Source organism: Symphalangus syndactylus, chromosome 23 (assembly GCF_028878055.3).
Source record: "Symphalangus syndactylus isolate Jambi chromosome 23, NHGRI_mSymSyn1-v2.1_pri, whole genome shotgun sequence".
NCBI lineage: Eukaryota > Metazoa > Chordata > Mammalia > Primates > Hylobatidae > Symphalangus > Symphalangus syndactylus.
In genome coordinates this window covers 17,051,610-17,073,731 of record NC_072445.2, presented here as the reverse complement: position 1 = coordinate 17,073,731, position 22,122 = coordinate 17,051,610, and the positions used below count along the sequence as shown (strand labels likewise).

The 22,122-nt window shown below is 51.3% G+C and overlaps 1 protein-coding gene across 6 annotated transcripts in view; it reads right to left on the bottom strand.

Moving 5' to 3' along the window:
• The window catches only part of TTBK1 (tau tubulin kinase 1), a 44,710-nt gene extending 29,641 nt beyond the window's left edge, over positions 1-15,069 (bottom strand). For 3 of the 6 annotated variants that reach the window (XR_010119239.1, XM_063633048.1, XM_063633049.1), the window contains exons 1-11: positions 14,837-15,069; positions 11,768-11,929; positions 6,407-6,554; positions 5,929-6,002; positions 5,585-5,725; positions 4,645-4,749; positions 4,182-4,247; positions 3,653-3,745; positions 3,441-3,566; positions 1,309-1,463; positions 7-238 (exon numbers count right to left, since the gene is read on the bottom strand). Coding sequence is in view for 5 of the 6 variants with exons in the window: in XM_063633048.1 (XP_063489118.1) it covers positions 7-238; positions 1,309-1,463; positions 3,441-3,566; positions 3,653-3,745; positions 4,182-4,247; positions 4,645-4,749; positions 5,585-5,725; positions 5,929-6,002; positions 6,407-6,554; positions 11,768-11,875 (1,248 nt within the window). In the remaining variant the exon portion in view is untranslated. The remainder of the gene's footprint in view (positions 1-6; positions 239-1,308; positions 1,464-3,440; positions 3,567-3,652; positions 3,746-4,181; positions 4,248-4,644; positions 4,750-5,584; positions 5,726-5,928; positions 6,003-6,406; positions 6,555-11,767; positions 11,930-14,836) is intronic. The other 3 variants (XM_063633050.1, XM_055263134.2, XM_063633051.1) reach the window with 2 other exon arrangements.
• Between the last annotated feature and the right edge of the window lie 7,053 nt (positions 15,070-22,122).

Here is a 22,122-nt window from a genome sequence, read left to right as displayed (position 1 = left end):
AGTTACTTTGCCGATGTTGATCCGGAGTTTGTTCCGGTTGACATCTGTCTCCTCCCAGACTTCAGCCTCAGGACCCCCGGGGTGGGGGACAAGGTGGGGACTGGGGCCCAGCCCCTCAGAGGGCCTCCCGGGCAGAATTGGGGGTGCATTCTCCTGGTCACTCAGGTGCTCTCCCTGTAGCACATCCTCAGTGTTCTCCCGGAGCAGGTCCCCGGGCACTGGCGTCACATTGACCACCCTGGAGAGGACAGGAGGGAGCCATGGGCAAGGCTGGCAGGGGTGCCCTCTCCTCCCATGGCCCTCTCCTACCAGCACAGACCTGGAGACCACCCCCAGGAGCGGGCACAGAGGTAGTCCCGTTAGGGGTGAGAGTGTCCCTAGGCCCATCACCATTGCTGGCCCACAAAGCCTCTGAGACCAGACCACCCTCAAGTTGGCAGGGGCCACAAGGAGATGTAGCCATCTAGCTCTGTTGACTTAGCAGATCTTGCTGTTGTTCAAGGACCTGCCAGAGTTCCACTGGCATTCATTGTCTGGCTTCCTTTAGACCCAGGAATGGATCTAAAAAGGAGAATCACTTTGAAATTCCTTTTAAATTTAGTTTTCTTTTGTTATTATTTTGCAGTGTGGGAGCATAGATTGAAGTTGCCCTGAATATACACTTAAAATTTTTTTTATTTAATCTTCTTTGATGATTAAACTTTCAAGTTCTTTAAGCAACATCTGTATGGAACTGGGCACTGTAATGTGCTACCAAGTCCTGTTAAGTCTCCTTCCCAAATGTGTCCCCTGAAGCCCCTGCCCACTTCTCTCCTTGGCTTGCTCCTGGGGCTGGGTGGAGAGCCCCTTCTAACTTCAGCTCCTGCCTCGACCAGCTCTGTCTTTGTGCCTGTCACATGGTTCTGAAATTGCTGACCCATCGATTTCAAACATCCCAGACTCAGCTGAGAGTGCTTTGAGGGCAGGAGCTGTAACTTTCAGGTGTATAGCCTCAAGACATGGCCGTTAAATTCATGCATATGAGTGATATGAAAGAGAGAAACTGGGGGGCTCAGGTAATTTCACTTAGGGTTCCCTGCTCCCCCAGGGACCCACTAAGGTCAAAAACTCCAAATGAGGAAGATGCCCACTCTATGCTCAGATTGAAGGTGGAGATGTGGCAGAGTTTCCCAAAGTCCCAGAACTCCACTAAGGATAGGAAAGACAGCCAAGTGTGTCCAGGTAGGAAGGGAGGAGAGGAGAGGACCGCCTGCCCTCTTAGGTAACAGCTCCAGGCAGGGGCTGCTGGCTCGCCTTCCTGAGACTCACCCAAACATGGCTGCCGTCTGCCGGGTGTTCTGCTGGGGCGGGGTAGAGGTACTCGTGGACAGGAGGGCATCGGTGCCTGCCTTCTCCCAGTCAAAGGCCTCATTCTCGGCGATGCCCCGCTCCTTCATGCTGTTCTCAAACACCGACATGATCAACTGCAGGGGGTGAGGGTGGTGGGAGGACAGAGAGGTGACCCAGGGGCTAGCCAGGAAGAAGGGGCAGTTGCTGGGATCATAGGCGGAAGACAGGGACTTTCCAGGACAGGAATGGGCCTGGAGGGGGCATTGGAAGGAGAAGGGCACATTGATTTTAAATGAAAACATGCACATGATATGCAAATCAACATGCAAATTATCATCTTGGATTAAGCCCCACTGACTGGACATGAACCCTCTGAGATCTGTCCCCTGGTTACCATCTCCAAACCTCCTCTGCCATTTCCACCATGTTGGCAACCCTAAACCACTGGGAGTTTCCAAACCCACGCATGGGGTGCTGCCTCTGCACAGACTGCCCCTCTGCTGGGGCGCCCCTCCCACTCATCCTCTGCTCTCTGCAGCTTCCCTTCTCTTCACCGTATATTCTCTCCACCACACAGCTGCCCTACAGGGCGCAGTGCATCAGTTTGAATTGTCTACATGCCTGTCTGTCAACTCTACATGCCTGTCTGTCAACTCTGCATCCCTAGCAGCCAGCACAGGACCCCAGCCTGGGGGGTGCTCGCAGCTTTGTGGCCTTGGAGATCCCATGAGGCTAAGCCAAGATCAGGGGACATCTCTGCCAGGCTCTGGGTTCAGGAGGTGGCAGACAGCTATAGACCCGCTGAGGTCCCCAGAACACTCCACTTCTGGCTTGGCTGTCTCCAGAGCACAGGGCGGGTTCTCTCTGCTGACAGGACCCGCTTAATTGAGTGCATCCTGTGTGCCTGAGGCTGTCTCTGCTCCTACAGTGTGCAGCATCGTGCCTGGAGCATAGTGGATCCCAGGCAGAACACTGCTGATGTTTCCCCCATTCTCTGATCAGGGTCAGTGGGTCCTATGGGGTGTGGTGATGGAGGCTTGGAAAGAGCACTGGACTCGGAGTCGGAAGATGTGCCTGAGCCCAGCCCTGCTCCTAACCACAATATTGGGCCTCAGTTCCCTTATCTATGAAATGGGCATGATCATCCCACTTGCCTCCTGCAGAGTTTTCGTGTAAAGTACTTAAAAGCATTTGGCTTCATTAATTGTTTTTGTTTATTTGTTTGTTTGAGATGGAGTCTAGCTCTGTCACCCAGGCGGGAGTGCTGTGGTTTAATCTTAGCTCACTGCAACCTCCACCTCCCAAGTTCAAGCAATTCTTATACTTTAGCCTACTGAGTAGCTGGGATTACAGGTACCCACCACCACACCCAGCTAATTTTTGTATTTTTAGTAGAAACAGGGTTTCACCATGCTGGCCAGGCTGGTCTTGAACTCCTGACCTCAAGTGATCTGCCCGCCTCGGCCTCCCAAAGTGCTGGGATTACAGGTGTGAGCCACCGCACCGGCCAGCTTCATTAATTGTTAAGAGCTGGGGCTGGGCACAGTGGCTCACACCTGTAATCCCGGCACCTTGGGAGGCCGAGGCAGGTGGATCAAAAGGTCAGGAGCTTGAGTTCACCTGACCAACGTGGTGAAACCCTATCTCAACTAAAAATACAAAAATTAGCCGGGCATGGTGGCATCTGCCTGTAGTCCCAGCTACTCGGGAGGCTGAGGCAGGAGAATTGCTTGAACCTGAGAGGCAGAGGTTGCAGTGAACAGAGATCAAGCCACTGCACTCCAGCCTGGGTGACAGAGCAAGACTCTGTCTAAAAAAAAATAAAAGAGCTGGAATAATAATATAAGGAGCATTCATTATCATCAAAGGCTTGCTTGGAAGCTTAAATGAGTTAACGCATGAAAAGCACTGAGAACAGGGTAAGCTCTTGATAAATCTTGGCTGTGACTAGTTTACAAGAGCATACATGCCTTTAGTGCAGTTAGAAGACCAAGGGAAGAGGCTTGGGGACAAGGCAGGGCCGCGGAGCCTCAGCAGGAGTGAGGTCTGATGGGGGACAGTCACCCACAGAGTGGTGTCTAGGGAGCAGGGGCAGGGTAGCAGGCTCCCACCTGGTAGTCAGGCTTGGTGAAGTAGTCGAGGCTGGCAATGTGGTCCAGGAAGAGGTGGAACTCTGACGGCATGTGCTTCAGCAGCATCCGGTGCTCATACTTCTCCTTGATCATCCCTACCTGTTCCTGAAGGCAAGAGGCCACAGGGAGATGGAGTTCCAGCTGCCCTGACACCTCTTCTGCCACCTCAGACCCAGCTGCCTGGGGCTCACCTTGTCCTTGATCTTCCTCCAGGGCAGCTGGCCCACCGCAAACTCCACCAGCATGTAGAAGAGGGACCACAGGTCATCGTGGCGGCCCATCTCCTGGAGGTGGGGAGAGGGAGTCACCTGCAGCTCTCAGGTCCTTCCCTGGGAATGGGCGGCTGACCCTTCTCTGAGGGGCATCTGTCAGGGAGGCCTGACACCCAGGCCCCTAAGGACATAACTGGGGTCTCCCTGAGGCCACAGCTCCATCCCCAGCCCTCCAACACCCACAGAGTCCACAGCCAAAACTACCGTGTGTGCTTCCTCACCCGACAGGGGTCTGTAGTGAGAACAGAGAAGATGGGGCTCCCGAAACAAATGATGAAGGGGACACTGAGTCTGCCACAGAGGGGACTTCCTCCAGCCCAGGGTCTCTGGGGTGGCAGATTGCAGCCCCTGCCCCACTCTCCTCTCCCCACCCCTCCCCAGAAGCACACTGCACCCCGACCTTGCCCCTCCCACCTCCACATCCCGCACCCCGGGCTTTGCCACTCACCCGGTTCTTGTGGGCATTGACCGAGGCATAGCGAACAGTTCCTCGAAACCCGGCCACATTCCGAGGCTGCAGAAGGGAGACCACCAAGAACGTCACCCGCTATGCCCTCACCTCAGCCACCACTCAACCCTGCCACCAAGTCTAACTCTTCACCCTGACCACCTCCCCTGGCTGGGGAGGTGGGGCCTGCTCTCTGACCTTCCAGTCCTAAACCCGCCTGCTGACCCTGCTCCCTGCCCAGAGTGGGCAGGAAAATCACAAGGTATGGATGTGGCATCCCCCAGGAGTGCAGGCTAACGGAGAGAGGGGACAGGCCGAGTGTGGACCCCAGAGCTAGGTGGCGCTGATACTGAACACAAGGCCAGGCCAGCTCAGGCAGCTGTAAGAAAAGTGGGTGAAGGGTCCCCAGATCTGGGAGTAGGGGGGAGTCCTCCACTGTCCTCCCCACCCCGACGGTACTCACGGGCCGCACATCCCCCGTGGTGTTGGTGTACTGCCGAGCCAGCCCGAAGTCCAGCATATAGCACTTCCTGTAGGTGGAGGGCAGCCTGCCCATGGCAAAGTTTGACTGGGGGAGACAGCAGCTGTGAGCCCTGGGGGCCCTAACCCCAGCTGGGCCACCTCAAGGGGCACCAAGAAACAGCTCTGCAGCTGGTGAAGGGCCTTCAGCCCCACATTCGCTCGCCGGCAAGGAAACATCAGTATTCACATGTGTGCACAGGTCACAGCCTCTCATCTGAGGGACGGGGGTGATCATCCCCATTTTAGAGATGAGGAAACTAAAGGTCAAAGAGCTTAGGGAGCATCTCTGAGATTACACAGCAAGTGGTGACTCAGCCACATCTGTCTGGCTCCACATTTTTGGGACTCCCCAGCAAGGCAATGTGATTTGGTGTAACTGGTGTGGCTGCCTAAGGCAGCAGGCCTGCTGGGTGGCCTTGCACCATCCAACTAACATTTCTGGGCCTCAGTTTTCATCTCTTTAAGTTGGAGGTTTTTTCCTAGCACAAATATTCAAGATGCCACAAAATCAGCTACTTGGAACTCCTTGCCAAGCCCCAGCCCCTCAGTCCCTTTCCCTCGATCCCTCTATCCTTTCCTAGCCCCTTCACCTTCCTAGGTTCCAGGACTGTCAGGTCAGGGGCAAGGGATAAGGAACAGAAGGGAAGAACAGAGGAGAGGCCTGGGCATGGCCGAGGGGCAGGCAGGGGTGCATGCTCCTGGGAGCAGGGGAGAGGAAGAGATGGGTCCTGGGAAGGAGAGCAGGAGGGGCTTGGGGAGAAGAGGCTGTCCCATCACAAGTCCCAACCATAGTTGCAGAGGAGAAACCAGGAGACCCACGGAAAGAATTGGGGGTGTGTTCCGGAGGAGGGAACAGACAGGCGTGTGGGGGCAGTGCTCACAGGCTTGATGTCACGGTGCAGGAAGCCCACAGAGTGGATGGCCTCGATGGACTCCAAGATCTGCTTGCCCAGCCGCAACGTGGTGCTCAGCGTGAAGGTGCCTCGCGGCTGGCTGCGGCGCAGGTCGGCCAGGTTCCGGCCCTGCATGAGGATGGAGGTGGGGGGTAGACTCACCCTCAGCCGCCATCCCAGACACCACCATTGTGATACTCTTCCCAGCCTCACTCCAAAGTGTTGTGCCCACTCCCCGCTCCCAGGGCCACAGTCTCCCTTCCCTTCCCCTGCCCTGGAGTCACAGCCCAAGCTCTTAGAGAGGGGAGCGAGGATGAGCCACGGGGACTCACCTGGAGCTGCATCACTACATAGTTAAACTTCTCGTTCCTGCCACAGCCAATGAACCTGCACACATGGTCCTTCCCTGAGGGGCACAGACATAGGTCTTCCAGCTCTTACTCTTTCTTCCTCATTTCCAACCCTAAGATGAGTTCCTAGTGCACTCTTGATTCCTGGTACCTCCAGTGCTGGCCCTGTGAGCACCTCTCTTGCCACCTCCCTGGCCCTAGCCTCATCATGTCTCCTAGAATCCAGCTCCATCACTTCCTTGATCACCAACCCGGCCTCCAGCCCCATCACTGTCTTAGACCCCGGTCCCATCTCTGTTAGACTCTGGCTCCGTCACCTCCCCCTTGGCTCCTGACTCCATCCCCTCTTCCCTCTACCACACGACATCTCCTCCCTCACCCCAGCTTCTGATCTCATCACCTCTCTTAGCCCCTGGCTTCATCATCTCTTCCTTCCCATCCCCCTGCCCGAGGCCCGAACCTTGCAACTTCTTGAGCACGGCCACCTCCATCTTGAGGACCTGCTTGGGCTGCTGGGCTGACTCCACCTTGAGGGCCACATTCTCCCTGGTCAGCAGGTCCATGGCCTCGTAGATCTCACCAAAGCCCCCGCCCCCGATCTTTTTCAGCTATGAAGATGAGGGGATAGGGGGTGCTCAGGGATCAGGCTGAACAGCTTCTCATCCCACCTGCTGCTTGGTTGCATCCTTCATTGGTGGGGAAGGGGAGTATCTTTTTTTTTCTTTTTTTTTTTTTTTTTGAGACAGAGTCTCACTTTGTCTCCCAGGCTGGAGTGCAGTGGTGCCATCTCGGCTCACTGCAACCTCCGCCTCCCGTGTTCAAGCAATTCTCACGCCTCAGTCTCCTGAGTAGCTGGGGCTACAGGTGCACGCCACCATGCCCTCCTAATTTTTTATATTTTTAGTAGAGACAGGGTTTCACCATGTTGGCCAGGCTGGTCTCAAACTCCTGACCTCAGGTGATCCAGCTGCCTCGGCCTCCCAAAGCGCTGGGATTACAGGCATGAGCCACTGTGCCCGGCCAGAAGGGGGTATCTTTGAAGAGGAGAATCTCATGTCTCTCTTCTTTGCCCCACCCCATCAGCACCCCACCTCCTCTCCTAGTGCCCTGGGACAGACAGCTCAGCTCCTGAGCAACCATACACATACACACACACACACACACACACACACACACACACACACACAGCCAGATGTCAGAGTGGGTAGCAGGAAAGGGTAAAAGACCTGTGACCCCGTATAGACATGGAGAAAGTCTAATGTAGGATTCTGAGGAGACACTGGGCCACCCCTGACCTTTTCTTCTCTAGAAGGACAACAAATATCATGTTCCCCCATCCCCTGTGTAGACTGAGCGACCCCTATCCAGAAGGAAAACCAATTCCAGGACCTCCCAGCCTCAGGGCGGATTGATCCCCTGGGGAAGCCGGCACTTCCTGGGGTTGGCAGCCACCCAAGAGTCACAAGAAGGAGAGAGTATTTGGGCAAAAAGGGATTCAGCAAAGGGTGTTCATGGCCCATGCTCACTGCCGAAGCTCACATCACATCACTCCCTAGGTCCCTGGTCAGATGCCCACAACCAGGATGAGCCTCCTCTCCAGGGCTGGAGGCACTGTGGGAGCGTGGTGGGACCGGCGCCTGGAGGGAATGGAGCAGAGGTCTGATCCTCTCGGCCTCCCCCTCCGGCTTCCCAAAGCAGGCGTGAGAAAGGCGGGGAGGAGAACCGCAAAAAAGTGAAGGAAGAGCTGGCAGGGAGCCGAGCAAAGTTGAGTTCTGGGGAGGGGCTCAAAATCATTTCAGCTCAGAGGCCCGGGGGTCCTGGAGGGTGAGGGCTCTGCTGGCAGGCATGGGGAGCAGGGAGAAGGTGCTGAGTTCCAAGCTGAGATTGGTTTGGTTTAAGAAAGATGTACATGACCTCAGAGGAGGTCCACTGAAAACAGAAAGAGAAAGAAGGATGGAGAGCTTGATGCTCACCCCCTCGGGCAGCTGCCTCAGTGGGGGCCTGTCCACTCTGTGCACCTTCCCAAACCCTCATTCTGTCCTGCTGGCTCGTGACTCTGATCAACCTGCAGACTCTGGCCACTCAGCCTCCCTCCTGCATCTCTGAACCTGCCCCGAACATCTGTTCAGCACCCAGATGCCTTGTGATTGTTTAGTGGTGGTTGACACTGCGGAATGGAGGGAGGAAGACCGGGCGGAGCTGGAGGGCTAGGAGTTCCCAGGTTACCATTGAACTCACTCCAGAAAGAGACAGGAGCAGGAAGGGAAGATTTGGAAAAGAAGCAGAATGATGGGTGGGAACTTCAAGGTGCTTGTGTCTGGGAAGGAGACAGGGAAAGAGGAAGGAGGAAGAACAGTGAGAAACCAGAGTTCCTTTCTCCTAGAGATGAAATTTAAAGGCAGGATTTCAGAGCCAGGAGGGGACAGACTCAGACTAACAGGCAACAACGGCATGTCTGCCTCTGGGGTACTTTAAACTCTGGGGAGATGCGAATATCTTCTAGATTCCTTTATGGTTTGCTTGTGCGAGAACAGAGGAAAGGGCAAAGGGGAGGGGAAAACCGCATCTTGGTCTCACAGATGTCATCTCAGTTAATCCCCAAAGGCTCCTGGCAACACAGGTGAGGAAGGTCATGTGATTCCCCATTTCGCAGAGAAGGAAAACTGAGGCACGGGAAATGCAATACCTTGCCCCACATCACACTGCTAGTTAATAGCAAAGCCAGGTCCAGGCGCAGTGGCTCCCGCCTGTAATCCCAGCACTTTGGGAGGCTGAAGTGGGTGGATCACCTGCGGCCAGGCGTTTGAGCCCAGCCTGGCCAACATGGTGAAACCCCATCTCTACTAAAAATACAAAAATTAGCCGGGTGTGGTGGCGGGTGCCTGTAATCCCAACTACTCAAGAGGCTGTGGCATAAGAATTGCTTGAATCTGGGAGGCAGAGGTTGCAGTGAGCTGAGATCTTATCACTGCACTCGAGCCTGGGCGACAGAGTGAGACCCTGTCTCAAAAAAATAAAATTAAAAAAAAAATCATCAGGGAAAAAAAATGAACGTTTAGGTCAAAGAGAACAATCTAGTATATAATATTAATATATTCCTCTTTATACCAATGCAGTCATAAAATACAATTTTAAGTACTTTCTTATGGAGGAAGGGGCCCATGAAAGTCACAATGTGGCCCTGCCCACAGTCCAGTGACAGGAATATTCTCTCAATCTCCCTTTTCTCCACTCCTGCTAAATTTTACATGATCTCAGCCCCTGCTGAAGGACCTCACTAAACTAGAGGAGAAATATGACACAACAGGATCAGCACTGGTCCTTGGGAGGAAGGAGACCTGGTTTCTTGGCCAGCTCTGGGTGACATGGGGTGAGTTTCTTAAACTCTCTGAGCCTCCACTCTTCCTCCTCTGTAAAATGAAGAGAGTTGGACTAGAATTGGTCACAAAGGTTTCTTCGGCTCCGTGGTCCTGATTATTGTCAGACAGATCTGGCCCCACCTACTAGTCATGGAAATCTGGCAAATTAGCTAAGCAATTTCCTCAGTTGCCACACCTGTGAAATGGGATTAATAAATGGGAATACAAATCTACTTGGTAAGACCTTGAGATAATGCACATAAGGCATTTTGCACAGTGCCTGGCAACAGTGAAGGCTCAAAACAAATACTAAGTCATTATTACTACTATTGTTTGCTATTCCGATTCTGAGAAGCACCCCTCAAGATGAATAAGATGTTATTATTTTATGTTTTTAGCGACAGGTTGACCAAGCTGGATTTGAACTCCTGGGCTCAAGTGATCCTTCTGCCTCAGCCTGCCAAGTATTGAGGAGTTATTTATTTATTTAGAGGAGGAGTCTTGCTCTGTCACCCAGGCTGGGGTGCAATGGCATGATCTCAGTTCACTGCAACCTCTGCCTCCCAGATTCAAGTGATTCTCCTGCCTCAGCTTCCTGGGTAGCTGGGATTACAGGCGCCCACCGCCACGCCCGGCTAATTTTTGTATTTTTAGTAGAGATGAGGTTTCACCGTGTTGGCCAGCCTGGTCTCGAACTCGTGACCCCAAGTGATCCTCCCACCTCGGCCTCCCAAAGTGCTGGGATTACAGGTATGGGCCACCATGCCTGGTCCACGTATTTATTTTTAAATGCCACATCTAGTGCCACTGACCCCCTTCATCTCCTGGCCACCGAGATCTATGGGCAGTTTGCCTTGGTTCTTGAGCTCTGCCTCCCACCTCAGTGCCATCCTCACCGGGAACAGGCTGAAGGGAAGCATGTGGCCCCTCACCCTCTCTAACACTCCAGGGGTGGGGGTCGGAGGTGGGGGTCGGAGGTGAGGAGAGGTCGGCATGCTTGCCCTCCCCCCAGCTCCCTGCTCCATTTTGCTCCCCACTCATCTTCTACTCCTTCCCTCAGAAATCACAAAAAAGTTCCAGCCTAAACTCAACATGTGTGTAAAAACTGTCTTTTCCTCACCACTTCAGTGCAAATGTCATTCTGCCTCCAATCCGCCAGAAACTAAGCTCCGGTGCCAGGGGCCCCGAGGTTTCGGAGGAACACTCCTCTCTTTGCCAGATCCTCGTTCCTTTTATTACCGCCCTGGCTGTTCCTCCCCCGATTTCTGTATTCTCCCTCTCAGGAAGTCCCCCCTCTGGGACATAAACAGCCCCTTTCCTCATCCCTTGGGGACCCCTAGAAGTCTCCCCCTCTTCACCCCTTCCACTCCCAACCCCCAGTCCCGGAGACATCTCTGAAAACGTCGCCACCGTTGCCTCTTTCTAGGCTTCTAGGGGACCTGCACGGCCGGTGGCTGTTGCCGTGGAGACCCGCCTGCACCCGGGCCTCACCCTCCTCTCCAACTCCGCACTCCCGTGAGCTGAGCCTCCCCACCACTAAAGCACGCGGGCGCGCACACGCGCCAAGCACACACGCACACACACACGCGCACACACACGACTCGGAGTGTACCTGACCTCTGTTGTTCTCCCTCCCCTCCCCCTGGCTCCCCACTCCGGTGCAGTCCCACAGGCTCACACACGGGTTCCCCCACACTGCCTCTCACAGTCCGCCCCACGTTATCCTGCCCCCACAATGATAAGAGGACACCAGAGCGCTATTAAGTGACGGAAAAAGAGAGGTGATTTACAGTAGGTCTCGCTCCCCAAATACTATCATTCCCCCAGCCCTCACGCGCCCCCTCCCAGGCAGGCCCGGCTCCCGAGGAGGCTGAGACTACAACTCCCAGCAGGTCGAGCAGCCCGAAGCCCCTGGCTGGAGGAGCAGGGCACGCCGGGAGATGGAGTCTCGCGGTGCTGCACCTGCCGCAGGACCCGGCGAGTGGAGGAGGCTGGATGGAGAAGATGGAGTGCGGGTGCGGCGGGAGCAGCCTGCAGGGCCTCTTTCCCCAAACCCAAGCTTTTCCGTCCTCTGCGGAAGCGGAGGGACACATGCTCGTCCACTGCCCTTCTCCAAGGTCCGTCAGAGAAAAAGCTCCCTCCTCCACCCCTCTTCCTCCTCCCCACACTGGCCTCTGCAGCTCCTGCCCAGACATCCAACCAGGAGTTGTTCTAGGCTTGGCCTGACCAACGTGACCTAGCGGGGAGAGGGATGAGAAAGGGCGGGGCTGGAGAGAGGGGACTGGGAGAAAGCTATTGTCCACACGTGTTGGCAAAAATAATGACCTGCAAGCAGTATGCAAATGAGCTTAGAGGCACCTCCCTCAGGGTAGGGGAGCGGAGGGCACCGGTTTTAACAAGTCTCCAGGTCCTCGCCTCCCTCCCCGCTACCCTCCCTCTGCCCTGCCGGGTCACTCACTCACCACCTTCCAGCGATCCTTGACCACGTAGTTGGCCGGCAGGATGTCGGCCTGCTCCCCTCCCCCACTCATGTTGGTTTCGTCCTTAAGGGCGGCCGCTAGGCACTGCATCCGCCAGCCAGAGGGAGGGGTGTCCGCAGGGCCTGCCCTGAGGGGGCCATCTACCTAGGGGAGTGCGGAGGGCCTGTGAGGGCGGGCTGCGTACCCAGGACCACCTGGCAGATATGGAGGAGAGGAGCTCCACTCCTGCCCTGCATTCTTCCTGGCCCAACTGGACAGATGCTCCAGGAGTTACCAGGGGAAAGATTGTACAAAGGCCAGTGCAAGGAAGATACAGACTACAAACTAGAGATGTTTAAAATAAGCAACAGGACACACATGTTGACCAATGAAGAAGAGGAAAATAACAGTGAACAGGCCGAGGGGAAAGAGACATATGCTAACTGATGCCAGGAAGACTTGCTGACCAAGGGGGCATACCAGACTGGTACCCTTTCCCTTGTAGGGGAGGCCTGGGCCTTGGCTCCCCCTTAGGGGAGTCCCTGTGCCACAAAATGTCCATGGAGCTGTGCAACGGAGGCTTAGTGAAAAGGGAAGACCTGCTACCCAAGGGGTGACCCATGGGACACCCACACCAAAGTGACTTGCTAATCAGCCCTGGGAGACGTGGTAATCAAGAAAATGAGGGGAGGCACTAAAGCACCTTGAGGGTGGTATTAACTGAAGGGGATGGAGGTGCTGAGAGTCATACACCTTTCTTAGGGTGAGCTGAACCCACTGACACAGCCATGGGGTTGGGAGGTCAGGATATGAGAGATGGGGTGAACACAGGTGATGGACTCAAGACATGGATTTCAGATGGACAGCCGCCTTGTGGCCACTCTAGAGGGACAGAGGTGGGCTGAATTGGGGAGGGCAGGAAAATGGGAGGAGCCTAGCAGGAGGCAGGAGATGTTGAATGGGAACAGCAGGTCTGGGTGGGCATGGAGTGAGAGAGCCTCTGACCACACCTTTCTGTGTCTGTTTAGGAATCGACAAGAAAGAACACATCTCTCCTCGAATTAGGACAGGTAGAATTTGGATATCAGGGAGAGTTTCCCAATAGCGGGGGTTGGGAAACACAGGCACATGTTACCGGAGAAATGCCCGTGTGTGTGTGTGTATGTCTGTGTGTATATCTGTGCATGTATCCTTCTGTGTGTATGTGTCTTTGTGTGTCTTTCTTTGTCTATCTTTTCTGTGTGTCTGTGTGCTTTTCTACATGTATCTCTGTATCTGTGTGTGCTTGTGTGTGTTTTGTGTCTGTCTGTGTGTGATGTGCATGTGTGTAGGCAAGGGGCCAGAAGACATGACGTTCTGAGATCTCTGCCAACCCAGGACAGGATTTGGAACCAGGATACCTTCCTCTTCTCTTTCCCTCACACTTTTTAGAAGCACACTACCGTGCCCTCACAACGACCCTGGAGAGTCACAAATAGAGAAAGAGGGAAGTTACTTAGGCTGGGGTTTGGGGTTGTGGGTGGCGGGAGGAGAGTGGCTAAAGAGATCTATAGATGGGGTAGAAACTACATAAACCCACCTTTCCTTGGGATGAAATAACTTCCCAGGGCTCCTGCATCTAGACATCCTGCCATAGGGGACAGGGTGGGACATGGAGGTGTGGAAACCACCTTCCAATTCATGATGTGCCATGGTGGACATATGGAGAAAGGATCTTCATGGGGAGGGATGCTGCCACTCCTTTTCTCTTTCTTCAAGTGACTAAGCTGAGCTGTTTCCTCCAATCCTTACAACTTCAGAATATCAGGACTTCCCTCCTTCTGCCAAAGTGGGATATGGGGCATCAGGAATCTGAAGGGCAGTGAGGGCAATGGCAGGATGAAGGGAGAGGTAGGGATGGGGGTTCTAGAATAAAGGTGGAGGAGACAGGTTGAGGACAAGACTGAAGAAGCAATTGAACTGGCGGGACGGGGCCTTCGAAAGTTGAACTGGGTGAACTCTGGTGGGCTTTCCAGTCCTGGGACAGTGGATCTGTTAGGTTGATAAGGAAAATTTGTGTCCTGCCCCCATTTTATAGATGAACAAACCAAAAAGAAACGGATGAGGCAAGAGAAGGAAGAGTGCAGCCAGGTAGATAAATGAGGGTTACCTGCCTCTCCCTCCCCACCCTCCTTCTCTCTGTGTCTGAGGACTACGCTCAGCTGAGACTCGGTTGGATGATACAAACACGGGACACTTGGCTGCCTCGTTACTGCTGCCTCAGGCCCCTGTGTGCGCATGGGGGCATGGGCGCATGGTGAAGGCGAGGTCTTATGCAGGAGTTTGTATGAATATCTGTCAGAGAGTGCAGGTAGGAGCATGTGGAGTCAGTGATGGTACATAGGGGTACGTGGAAGTGGTGGGAGATCATCATGGCCTGTGAATACAAGTGTTGATGTGTAACTCTGCAAGGTGTCAGCAGGTGTGTGTGGGAATCTGGGAGCCCAGGTAAGGAGAGGTGATGGAGACCAGCGAGAGATGATGGGAACAAATGAAAGAGGTGTGGAGGGAGGCAGAGGGGAATGACAGGGATGAGGAGCGACAGGGTCAGAGGAGGGGGGTGGGTAGGATAGAGACCGGTGAGAGATAATGATGACAGGCAAGGAAGAGATAGGACCATGGGAGGGATCTCTGGGCACAGTTGAGGGGGTGAGGAAGTATGGTAAGAAGGCAGGTGGGAGGCATGGAGGGACTGAGGACAGGGAGGGAGGTTACGGAGACAGCCGAATGACTCGTCAGGGATGACAGGAGATCCAGGGGTGAAGCCATGGGGACAGGGGACGGAGGTGAGTGGGGAGGAGCAAAGTGCCTGGAGGATGGGTTGGGGAGGGAGGTCTGTGTGCTGGGGACAGGGAGCGGCTCCAGGCCTCGGCGCGGCCCAGGCGGTGTAGGCCAGCGTCCCAGCCCAGCGGGCGGCGACAGCAGCGCGGAGGGGAGCCCAAGAAGGCTGCGCTGGGAGGCGAGCCAGGCCGAGCCCCCTGAGCCCACGAAGGAGCCCCCACCCCGACCCCGGCTCGCCCCGCCCCGCCTCACCTGCTCTGTGCCCGCTGCGGCTGCGGCTGCGGCGGCGGCGGAGGCAGCGGCTCGGGGCGGCGCATCCCCCGGGGCCGGGGCGGGGCGGGGGCGGCTCAGTGCGGCGTTGGGTGACCCGCTCCCTCCGGCGGCGGCGGCCTTCCGACCCGGACCATCCCGGCCCGGCCCGGCCCGGATCCTCCTTGGGCGACGGCGGCGGCAGCGGCGGAGCGGGGAGCTGCCCACAATGCACCGCGCCGCCAGCATCAGCACCAGCCCTGACATCACCGCCCGCCGCCCGCTCTGACATCACGGCTCCTCCTCTGACATCACGTTCCGCCGGCCCCGCTCCGCTCCCCTCCGGCCTTGGGACTCTCTGGCTGAACCGCTCCAGCTCTCAGGTTCTCCTTACAGCTCTCTGCCACTCACTTGACTCCATCTCCCAGCACAGCCCCATCACTCCTTACCTGTTCCCATAAAACTCACCTGTCTCCATCACCCTTTATCTTCCCCACTCCCAGCATGTCTCTAAAATTCCTCACCTGACCCATCATTCTCGCCTGATCCCCCACTCCATCCTCTACATGTTTATGTCGCCTTTCTCTAAACTCATTCCCCTCGTCTGTACCCATCCTCCCATAAGTCCCCATCACCCACCTCTTCTGGGACCATCCCACACTCTCACCCACCACCCGTTATGTGTAATTCTCACCTCACCACCTATATGCTTTATCTTTTGGCTCAATCTGTGTCTCTCTTTCTTTGGCCCTTTCTTTTATTTGTGGACAAACTCTGCCATTGGTTTTTACTGCTTACCAAATAAGATGCACACTCTTTACTGTAACATCAAAACACCTTCCCAACTGGACCCATAAGGCCATTACTCCCCTTCTGACATGTTGGGTTACTCAACAACTCAACATTCCAACTTTCCTTGAACAACAAATCTGCATGCTACCTGTCTCTTTCAGTTTTTTCTGTTTTGTTTTTTTTTTTTTTTTTTTTTGAGACAGGGTCTCACTCTGCTGCCCAGGCTGGAGTGCAGTGGCACAGTCTCAGTTCATTGAACCTCTGCTTCCTGGACTCAAGCGATTTTCCAGCCTCAGCCTCCCAAATATTTGAGCCACTATCCCCAGCTAATTTTTGTATATTTTGTAGAGACGGGATTTCACCATGTTCCCCAGGCTGGTCTTGAATTCCTGAGCTCAAAGCCATCTGCCCACCTTGGCCTTCCAAAGTGCTGGGATTACAGGTGTGAGCCATTGGGCCCCGCCAGTTCTTTCCTTCCTTAATGCCTTCAACAAATGCATACAGAGCAACTTCAATAATAATAACAACAACAATGGGCCGGGTGCAATGGCTCACGCCTATAATCCCAACATTTTGGGAGACCAAGGCAGCAGGATTGCTTGAGCCCGGGAGTTCAAGACTGGCCTGGGCAACATAGTGAGACCTCATCTGTATAAAAAATTTAAAAATTATCTGGGTCTGGTGGTGTGCACCTGCAGTCCCAGCTACTCAAGAGGCTGAGGGGGGAGGATTTCTTGAGCCCAGGAGGTCAACACTGCAGTGAGCCATGATTATACTACTGCGCACCAGCCTGGATGACAGAGCGAGACTCTGTCTCAATAATAACAACAACAATTGCAGCAGTTATTTACTTCTGCCAGACACTAACTTTACATATGTTAATTCCTTTAATCCTGATGACAACCCTCTGAGGTAAAAGTACTATTGTTATCCCTTGTTTTATAGATGAGGAAACTAAGATACGGAGAGGTTAAGTAATATGCATTCAGTTACACAGCTAGCAAGTGGCAGAGCTAGAATTCAATCCCTGGCTCTGGAGTCCATGGTTCTAATCACCACTTTGGGAGGAAGGATCATTGAGCCTGCAAGAGTAGTCAGGGAAGGCTTCTTGGAGGAGGCACATTCAACTGTAATTTGAGGAATTAGTAGAATTAGTAGAAGTTTGCCAACAGACAAGTGGGGCCAGGGCAGATGATGAAAGAGACTTCCAGGCTGAGAATACAGCATGAGATGAGGCTGGGGCGGGCATGTGCAAGATCATGAAGGATCTTGTGTGCAGTGCTAAGAAGATTATATTTTATCCATTTGGTTTTTGGAAGCATAGTGGATACTGTGGAGAGCCATTCAGATCTCCCTCCAGAATCTAGGTGCTTATTCTCCCAGATATGAGATGTTGAAGGCTGACTGCTTTCAGCTGACCTGTTCTCTGGGAATTGCCCTTGGCCAAGGGAGCTGCCTCATCCAAGATTATGCCCCCTTCCTGGGACATCCCACATCCAATTGATGAGTATAAAGTCCTGACCCCCTTGCTTCAACTGGGGACGGCTCTGAAGAGATATCCCATTTTCAAAATTAATAGGGACAGCTGAGGCTTCTATTGAGACTACATCAGAGCTCAACTTTCCCTTCCATGCAAGCTTGCCTTCTTCAGGTTCGTCCTGAAGGATCAACCTCCACAGAGGTTGATCACCAGAGCACTTCCCAAAAAACTTACTGCATGATCATCTCTGTCTCAGAGGCAGTGTCCTGGGGAGCCTGATTTTCAGATAGGAAACCACTGAGGAATTTTGAGCAAAGATGAGACATGGTCTGATCTGAGTGTTGGGTTAGAATTCTAGTTTCTTTTTCGCTTTTGTTTTCAGTACTTTAAAACTGTTGCTCTATTGTCTTCTAACTTGCATTGTTTCTGATGAGAAATTTGCAATTATCCTATCTCTGTTCCTTTGTATGAAATATATGTCTTTTATGGGTCTGTTTTTTGCTTTGTTTTGTTTTGTTTTGTCTTTTGAGACAGAGTCTCTCTCTGTCATCCAGACTGCTAGAGTGCGGTGGCACTATCTACGTTCACTGCAACCTCCATCTCCCGGGTTCAAGTGATTCTCCTGTCTCAGCCTCCCGAGTAGCTGAGATTACAGGCGTGCACTACAACACCCAGCAATTTTTTGTATTTTTAGTAAAGACAGGGTTTCACCATGTTGGTCAAGCTGGTCTCAAACTCCTGACCTCAAATGATCTGTGTGCCTCAGCCTCCCAAAGTGCTGGGATTATAGGCATGAGCCACCGCACCCAGCCCAATGCCTCTGGTTTCTTTTAAGATTTTCTCTTTGTCACTGAATTTAGCTATTTAAGCTATTTATGATGTGTCTGTTTTACATAGTTTTATTCATGTTTCTTGTGCTTGGGTTTGTTGAGATTCTTGTATCTGTGCATTTATAGTTTTCATCAAGTTGGGAAATTTTTCAGCCATTGTTTTCTTAAATATTTTTTCTGCCCTCCCCTTTCCTTCAGGGACTCCAATTACCGTGTATATTAGGCCACTTGAAGTTGTCTCACAACTCACTGATGCTTTACTTTTTCCCAGCCTTTCTTCTCACTGTGTTTCATTTTCTATTGCTGTGTATTCAAGTTCACTAATCTTCTCTCTTATAGCATCTAATCTAGTATTAATTCCATCCAATGTATTTTTCATTGTTGTTTACAATTCTGGAAGTTCGATCTGGGTCTTTTAAAATCTTCCATATCTCTACTCAGTTTTTTCTTCTAACTTCTTAAACATATGGAATAATTATAATGACTGCTTTAATATATTTTTCTACTAATTTTATCTAAACAATTTCTGGATTAGTTTCAACAGATTTTTATTCTTACTATGGGTCATATTTTCTGCTTCTTTCCATATCTACTGATTTTTTACTGGATGCCAAATACTGTGAATTTTACCTTGCTGAGTCCTGTATATTTTTGTATTTCAGTGAATATTATTCAACTTTGTTCTGGGCTGCAGTTAATTTTTAAGAAGCAAAAACAGGCTGGGCATGGTGGCTTATGCCTGTAAATCTCAACATTTTGGGAGGCAGATGCAAGAGGATTGCTTGAGCCCAGGAGCACAAGACCAGCATGGGCAACATGGAGAGACCCTGTCTCAAAAAAAAAAAAAAAAAATCAAAAATCACTCAGGCATGGTAGCATGCATCTGTGGTCCCAGCTATTTGGGAGGCTGAGGTGGGAGGATCGCTTGAGTCCAGGATGTCAAAGCTGCAGTGAGCCATCATCATACCACTTTACTCCAGCCTGGGTGAAAGAGCAAAATGCTGTCTCAGAAAAAGAAAAGAGAGAGACAGACAGAGAGAGAGAGAGAGAGAAAGAAAAACCAGTTTGATCCTTTCAAAGTTTACTTTTAAGTTTTATTAGGTTAGACCAGAGCAGCCTCCAGTCTAGGGCTAATATTTCTCTCCCACTAAGGCAAAACCTATTTTTTTTTTGCCACTAAGGCAAAGCCCTATGAATTTTCCATATAAGCCAGTAGGAACAGGCACTAGTTCCACCCTTGTGTGAGCTCAAAAATTGTTAACTCTGCAGCTTTCAGATGTTTTTCCCCACCACAGGTAGTTTCCTCATACACATGTGCTGATCGGTCCTCAGCTATCTATTCATGGAACCCTCTGAACCTCTCCAGAGCGCTCTCTCCTGTCCTGTATGCTCTCCTGCAAACTAGCGGCCTTGGCCTCCCTAGACTCCCAGCTCTATCTCCTTGGTCAAAGAGACAGCCAGGCTCAGCCTGGGTTCCTCCATCCTGCAGCCTGGTAACCTTGCAGGCAATAAGCTGGGGCAAATGTAAACCTCGTCTACTTTGTTTTCAGTCTTTCAGGGATTACAGTCCTGTTCTGTGCTGCCTGATGGCCAGTGTTCAAACATTATTGCTCTATATTCATATATTCTGTCCAGTTTTTTAGTTGTTAAAGATGGGAGGGTAAATCTAGGTCTTGCTGCTTCTTGGCCAGAAGAAGACATTTGATCTAGGTGTTACATGGCAGGAGTGTGAGGATAGACTGGAAGAGCTTCCCCAGATGCCTGATTTCTGCATTCCTTGAGTCACTCAGCCCTTTGCACATTAATGCATGGTGTTAACCTGATTTCTCCTATTCTTGAGCTAAGGCTGGCTCCTCCCAAAGCCAAATGGAGTCAAAAATCTCAGCTGCTCTTCTTTACTCCTTTTTGTAGCTCTGTTAGTGCCCATTGAATGTCTCACACAAAATAAATGCTTTTAAAATGTGTCCCCAACCTGTACCTTAAAAGGGATTTAAGGCCGGGCACAGTGGCTCATGCCCATAATCCCAACATTTTGGGAGGCTGAGGCAGGAGGCTTGCTTGAGCCCAGGAGATCCAGACAAGCCTGGGCAACCTAGTGAGACCTCATCTCTCTGGAAAATAAAAATAAATTTAACAAAATTAGCCAGGTGTGGTGGCGTGCTCCTGCGTCCCCAGCTACTCAGGAAGCTGAGGTGAGAGGATCGCTTGAGCCTAGGAGGTCGAGGCTACAGTGAGCCATGACCATGCCACTGCATGCCAGCGTGACAGAGCAAGATCCTGTCTCAAAAAAATAAATAAAAGGGACTTAAAAGATAAATAAAAATAGGTAAGGTTAAACTATACTGTCTAGAAATGCACATTTGGGTGATAAAACCATAATGAAACTTAAGGAAGTTTAATGATGTCCTTCCTTTTTGTCCTCACTATAAAAGTAAGGGTAGTGGTTACTTTGGAGGGAGTAAGAGGGCCATTTGGGATGGTGCACATGGAAACTTCTGGGTAGTTGAAGATCTATTTTGAGATGATATGGGTGCAAGAGTGTTTGTCTTATAATAATTCATTTGTTTAGGTGGTTTTCGGTAGCTGGGTTTGATTTTATAATAAAAGTATAATTTTATTGGTATGCCCCCGCATGAATGAATGAATGATGAATGATTAATACATCTGGGCATTGAGTATCAATGGTTGCTCACATCAAAACAGAGAGACATCCAGACACTATGTGCCCATGTTGGGATTACACACCACCCCTTGTGAAATAGCCTTGCCCAAATTCAACCTGAATCTGATTAAGCCTCTACATCCAACTCCAATGTACAGGAAATAAGGAATATAGAGAAACATGTCCAATGACATCACAGGGATATAACTGGCAAACTTCAGACTGAAGGAAACTGCAGGATGAGAGAGAGAAAGAGAGAATATAGGGGGGAAATGTATATATTAAAATAGACTTAAAAGGCATGTCAACCAATCATAATATGTGGATCTTGATTTTAAACAAATAAATTACAAACATTTATAACATTTGTAAGACAAGAAATTTGAACACTAATGGAATATTTGATGACATTAAGAAAATCTTGTTAAATTTTTTAGCCATGATATCATAATAATATTTTAGTTCCTTTTTTTAATAAGACAGGGTCTCACTATGTTGGCCAGGTTCATCTTCAACTCTTGGCCTCAAGCAATCCTGCCACCTCAGCCTCCCAAAGTGCTAGGATTACAGGCGTGAGCCACCACGCCCAGCCTTGGTTACATTTTTCGTAAAAAAGAGTTATCTTTTAGAGACATATACAAAAAATTTATAAATGAAAAATGTCATCTGAAATTTGCATCAAAATAGTACAGTGAGGAAATTTAGTATGAATACAGATGAAACAAGACTGGCCATAAATTGATAATTATTAAATCTCATACTATTTTCTCTACTTTATATTTTGCTTTGTTAAAAACAGTTTTACTGTTGTAAATGGCAGGATTTCCTTCTTTTTAAAGACTGTTTAATATTCCATTATACACACACACACACACACACATAGTGCCACCGCATCCGGCTAATTTTTAAAATTTTTTGTAGAGGCGGGGTCTTGCTTGTTGCCCAGGCTGGTCTCAAACTCCTGGGTTCCATCAATCCTCCCACTTCAGCCTCCCAAAGTGCTGTGATTATAAGCATGATCACAGTGCCCAGCCTACTGTAGCTTTATAATATATTTTGAAATCAGACATGAATGAACCTGGAGGGCATTATAGGGAAATAAGCCTGTCACAGAAGGACAAATAATGCCTGAATTCAACTCATATGAAGGATGTATAATGGGTAAACTCATAGAAGCAGGCCAAGCCTGCTAACAAAAATTGGCCAGGTATGGTGGCACCTGCCTGTAATCCCAGCTACTTTGGAGGCTGAGGTGGGAGGATCACTTGAGGGGTCGAGGCTGTAGTGAGCTGTGATGCCGTGATGGTGCCACTGCACTCTAGCCTGGGTGACAGAGTGAAACCCAGTCTCAAAAAAAAAAAAAAAAGAACCTTTCTGTCACTCCCAAAATGTTTTCTTGTGCCCTCTGCAGGCGATTCCTGCTCCCACCCCCAGCCAGCCTTAGGCAACAACTGGTCTGCTTTCTGTCTCGCCAAACATGCCTCTTCTGCACATGTCAAATAGAATCATATGATATGTAGTCTTT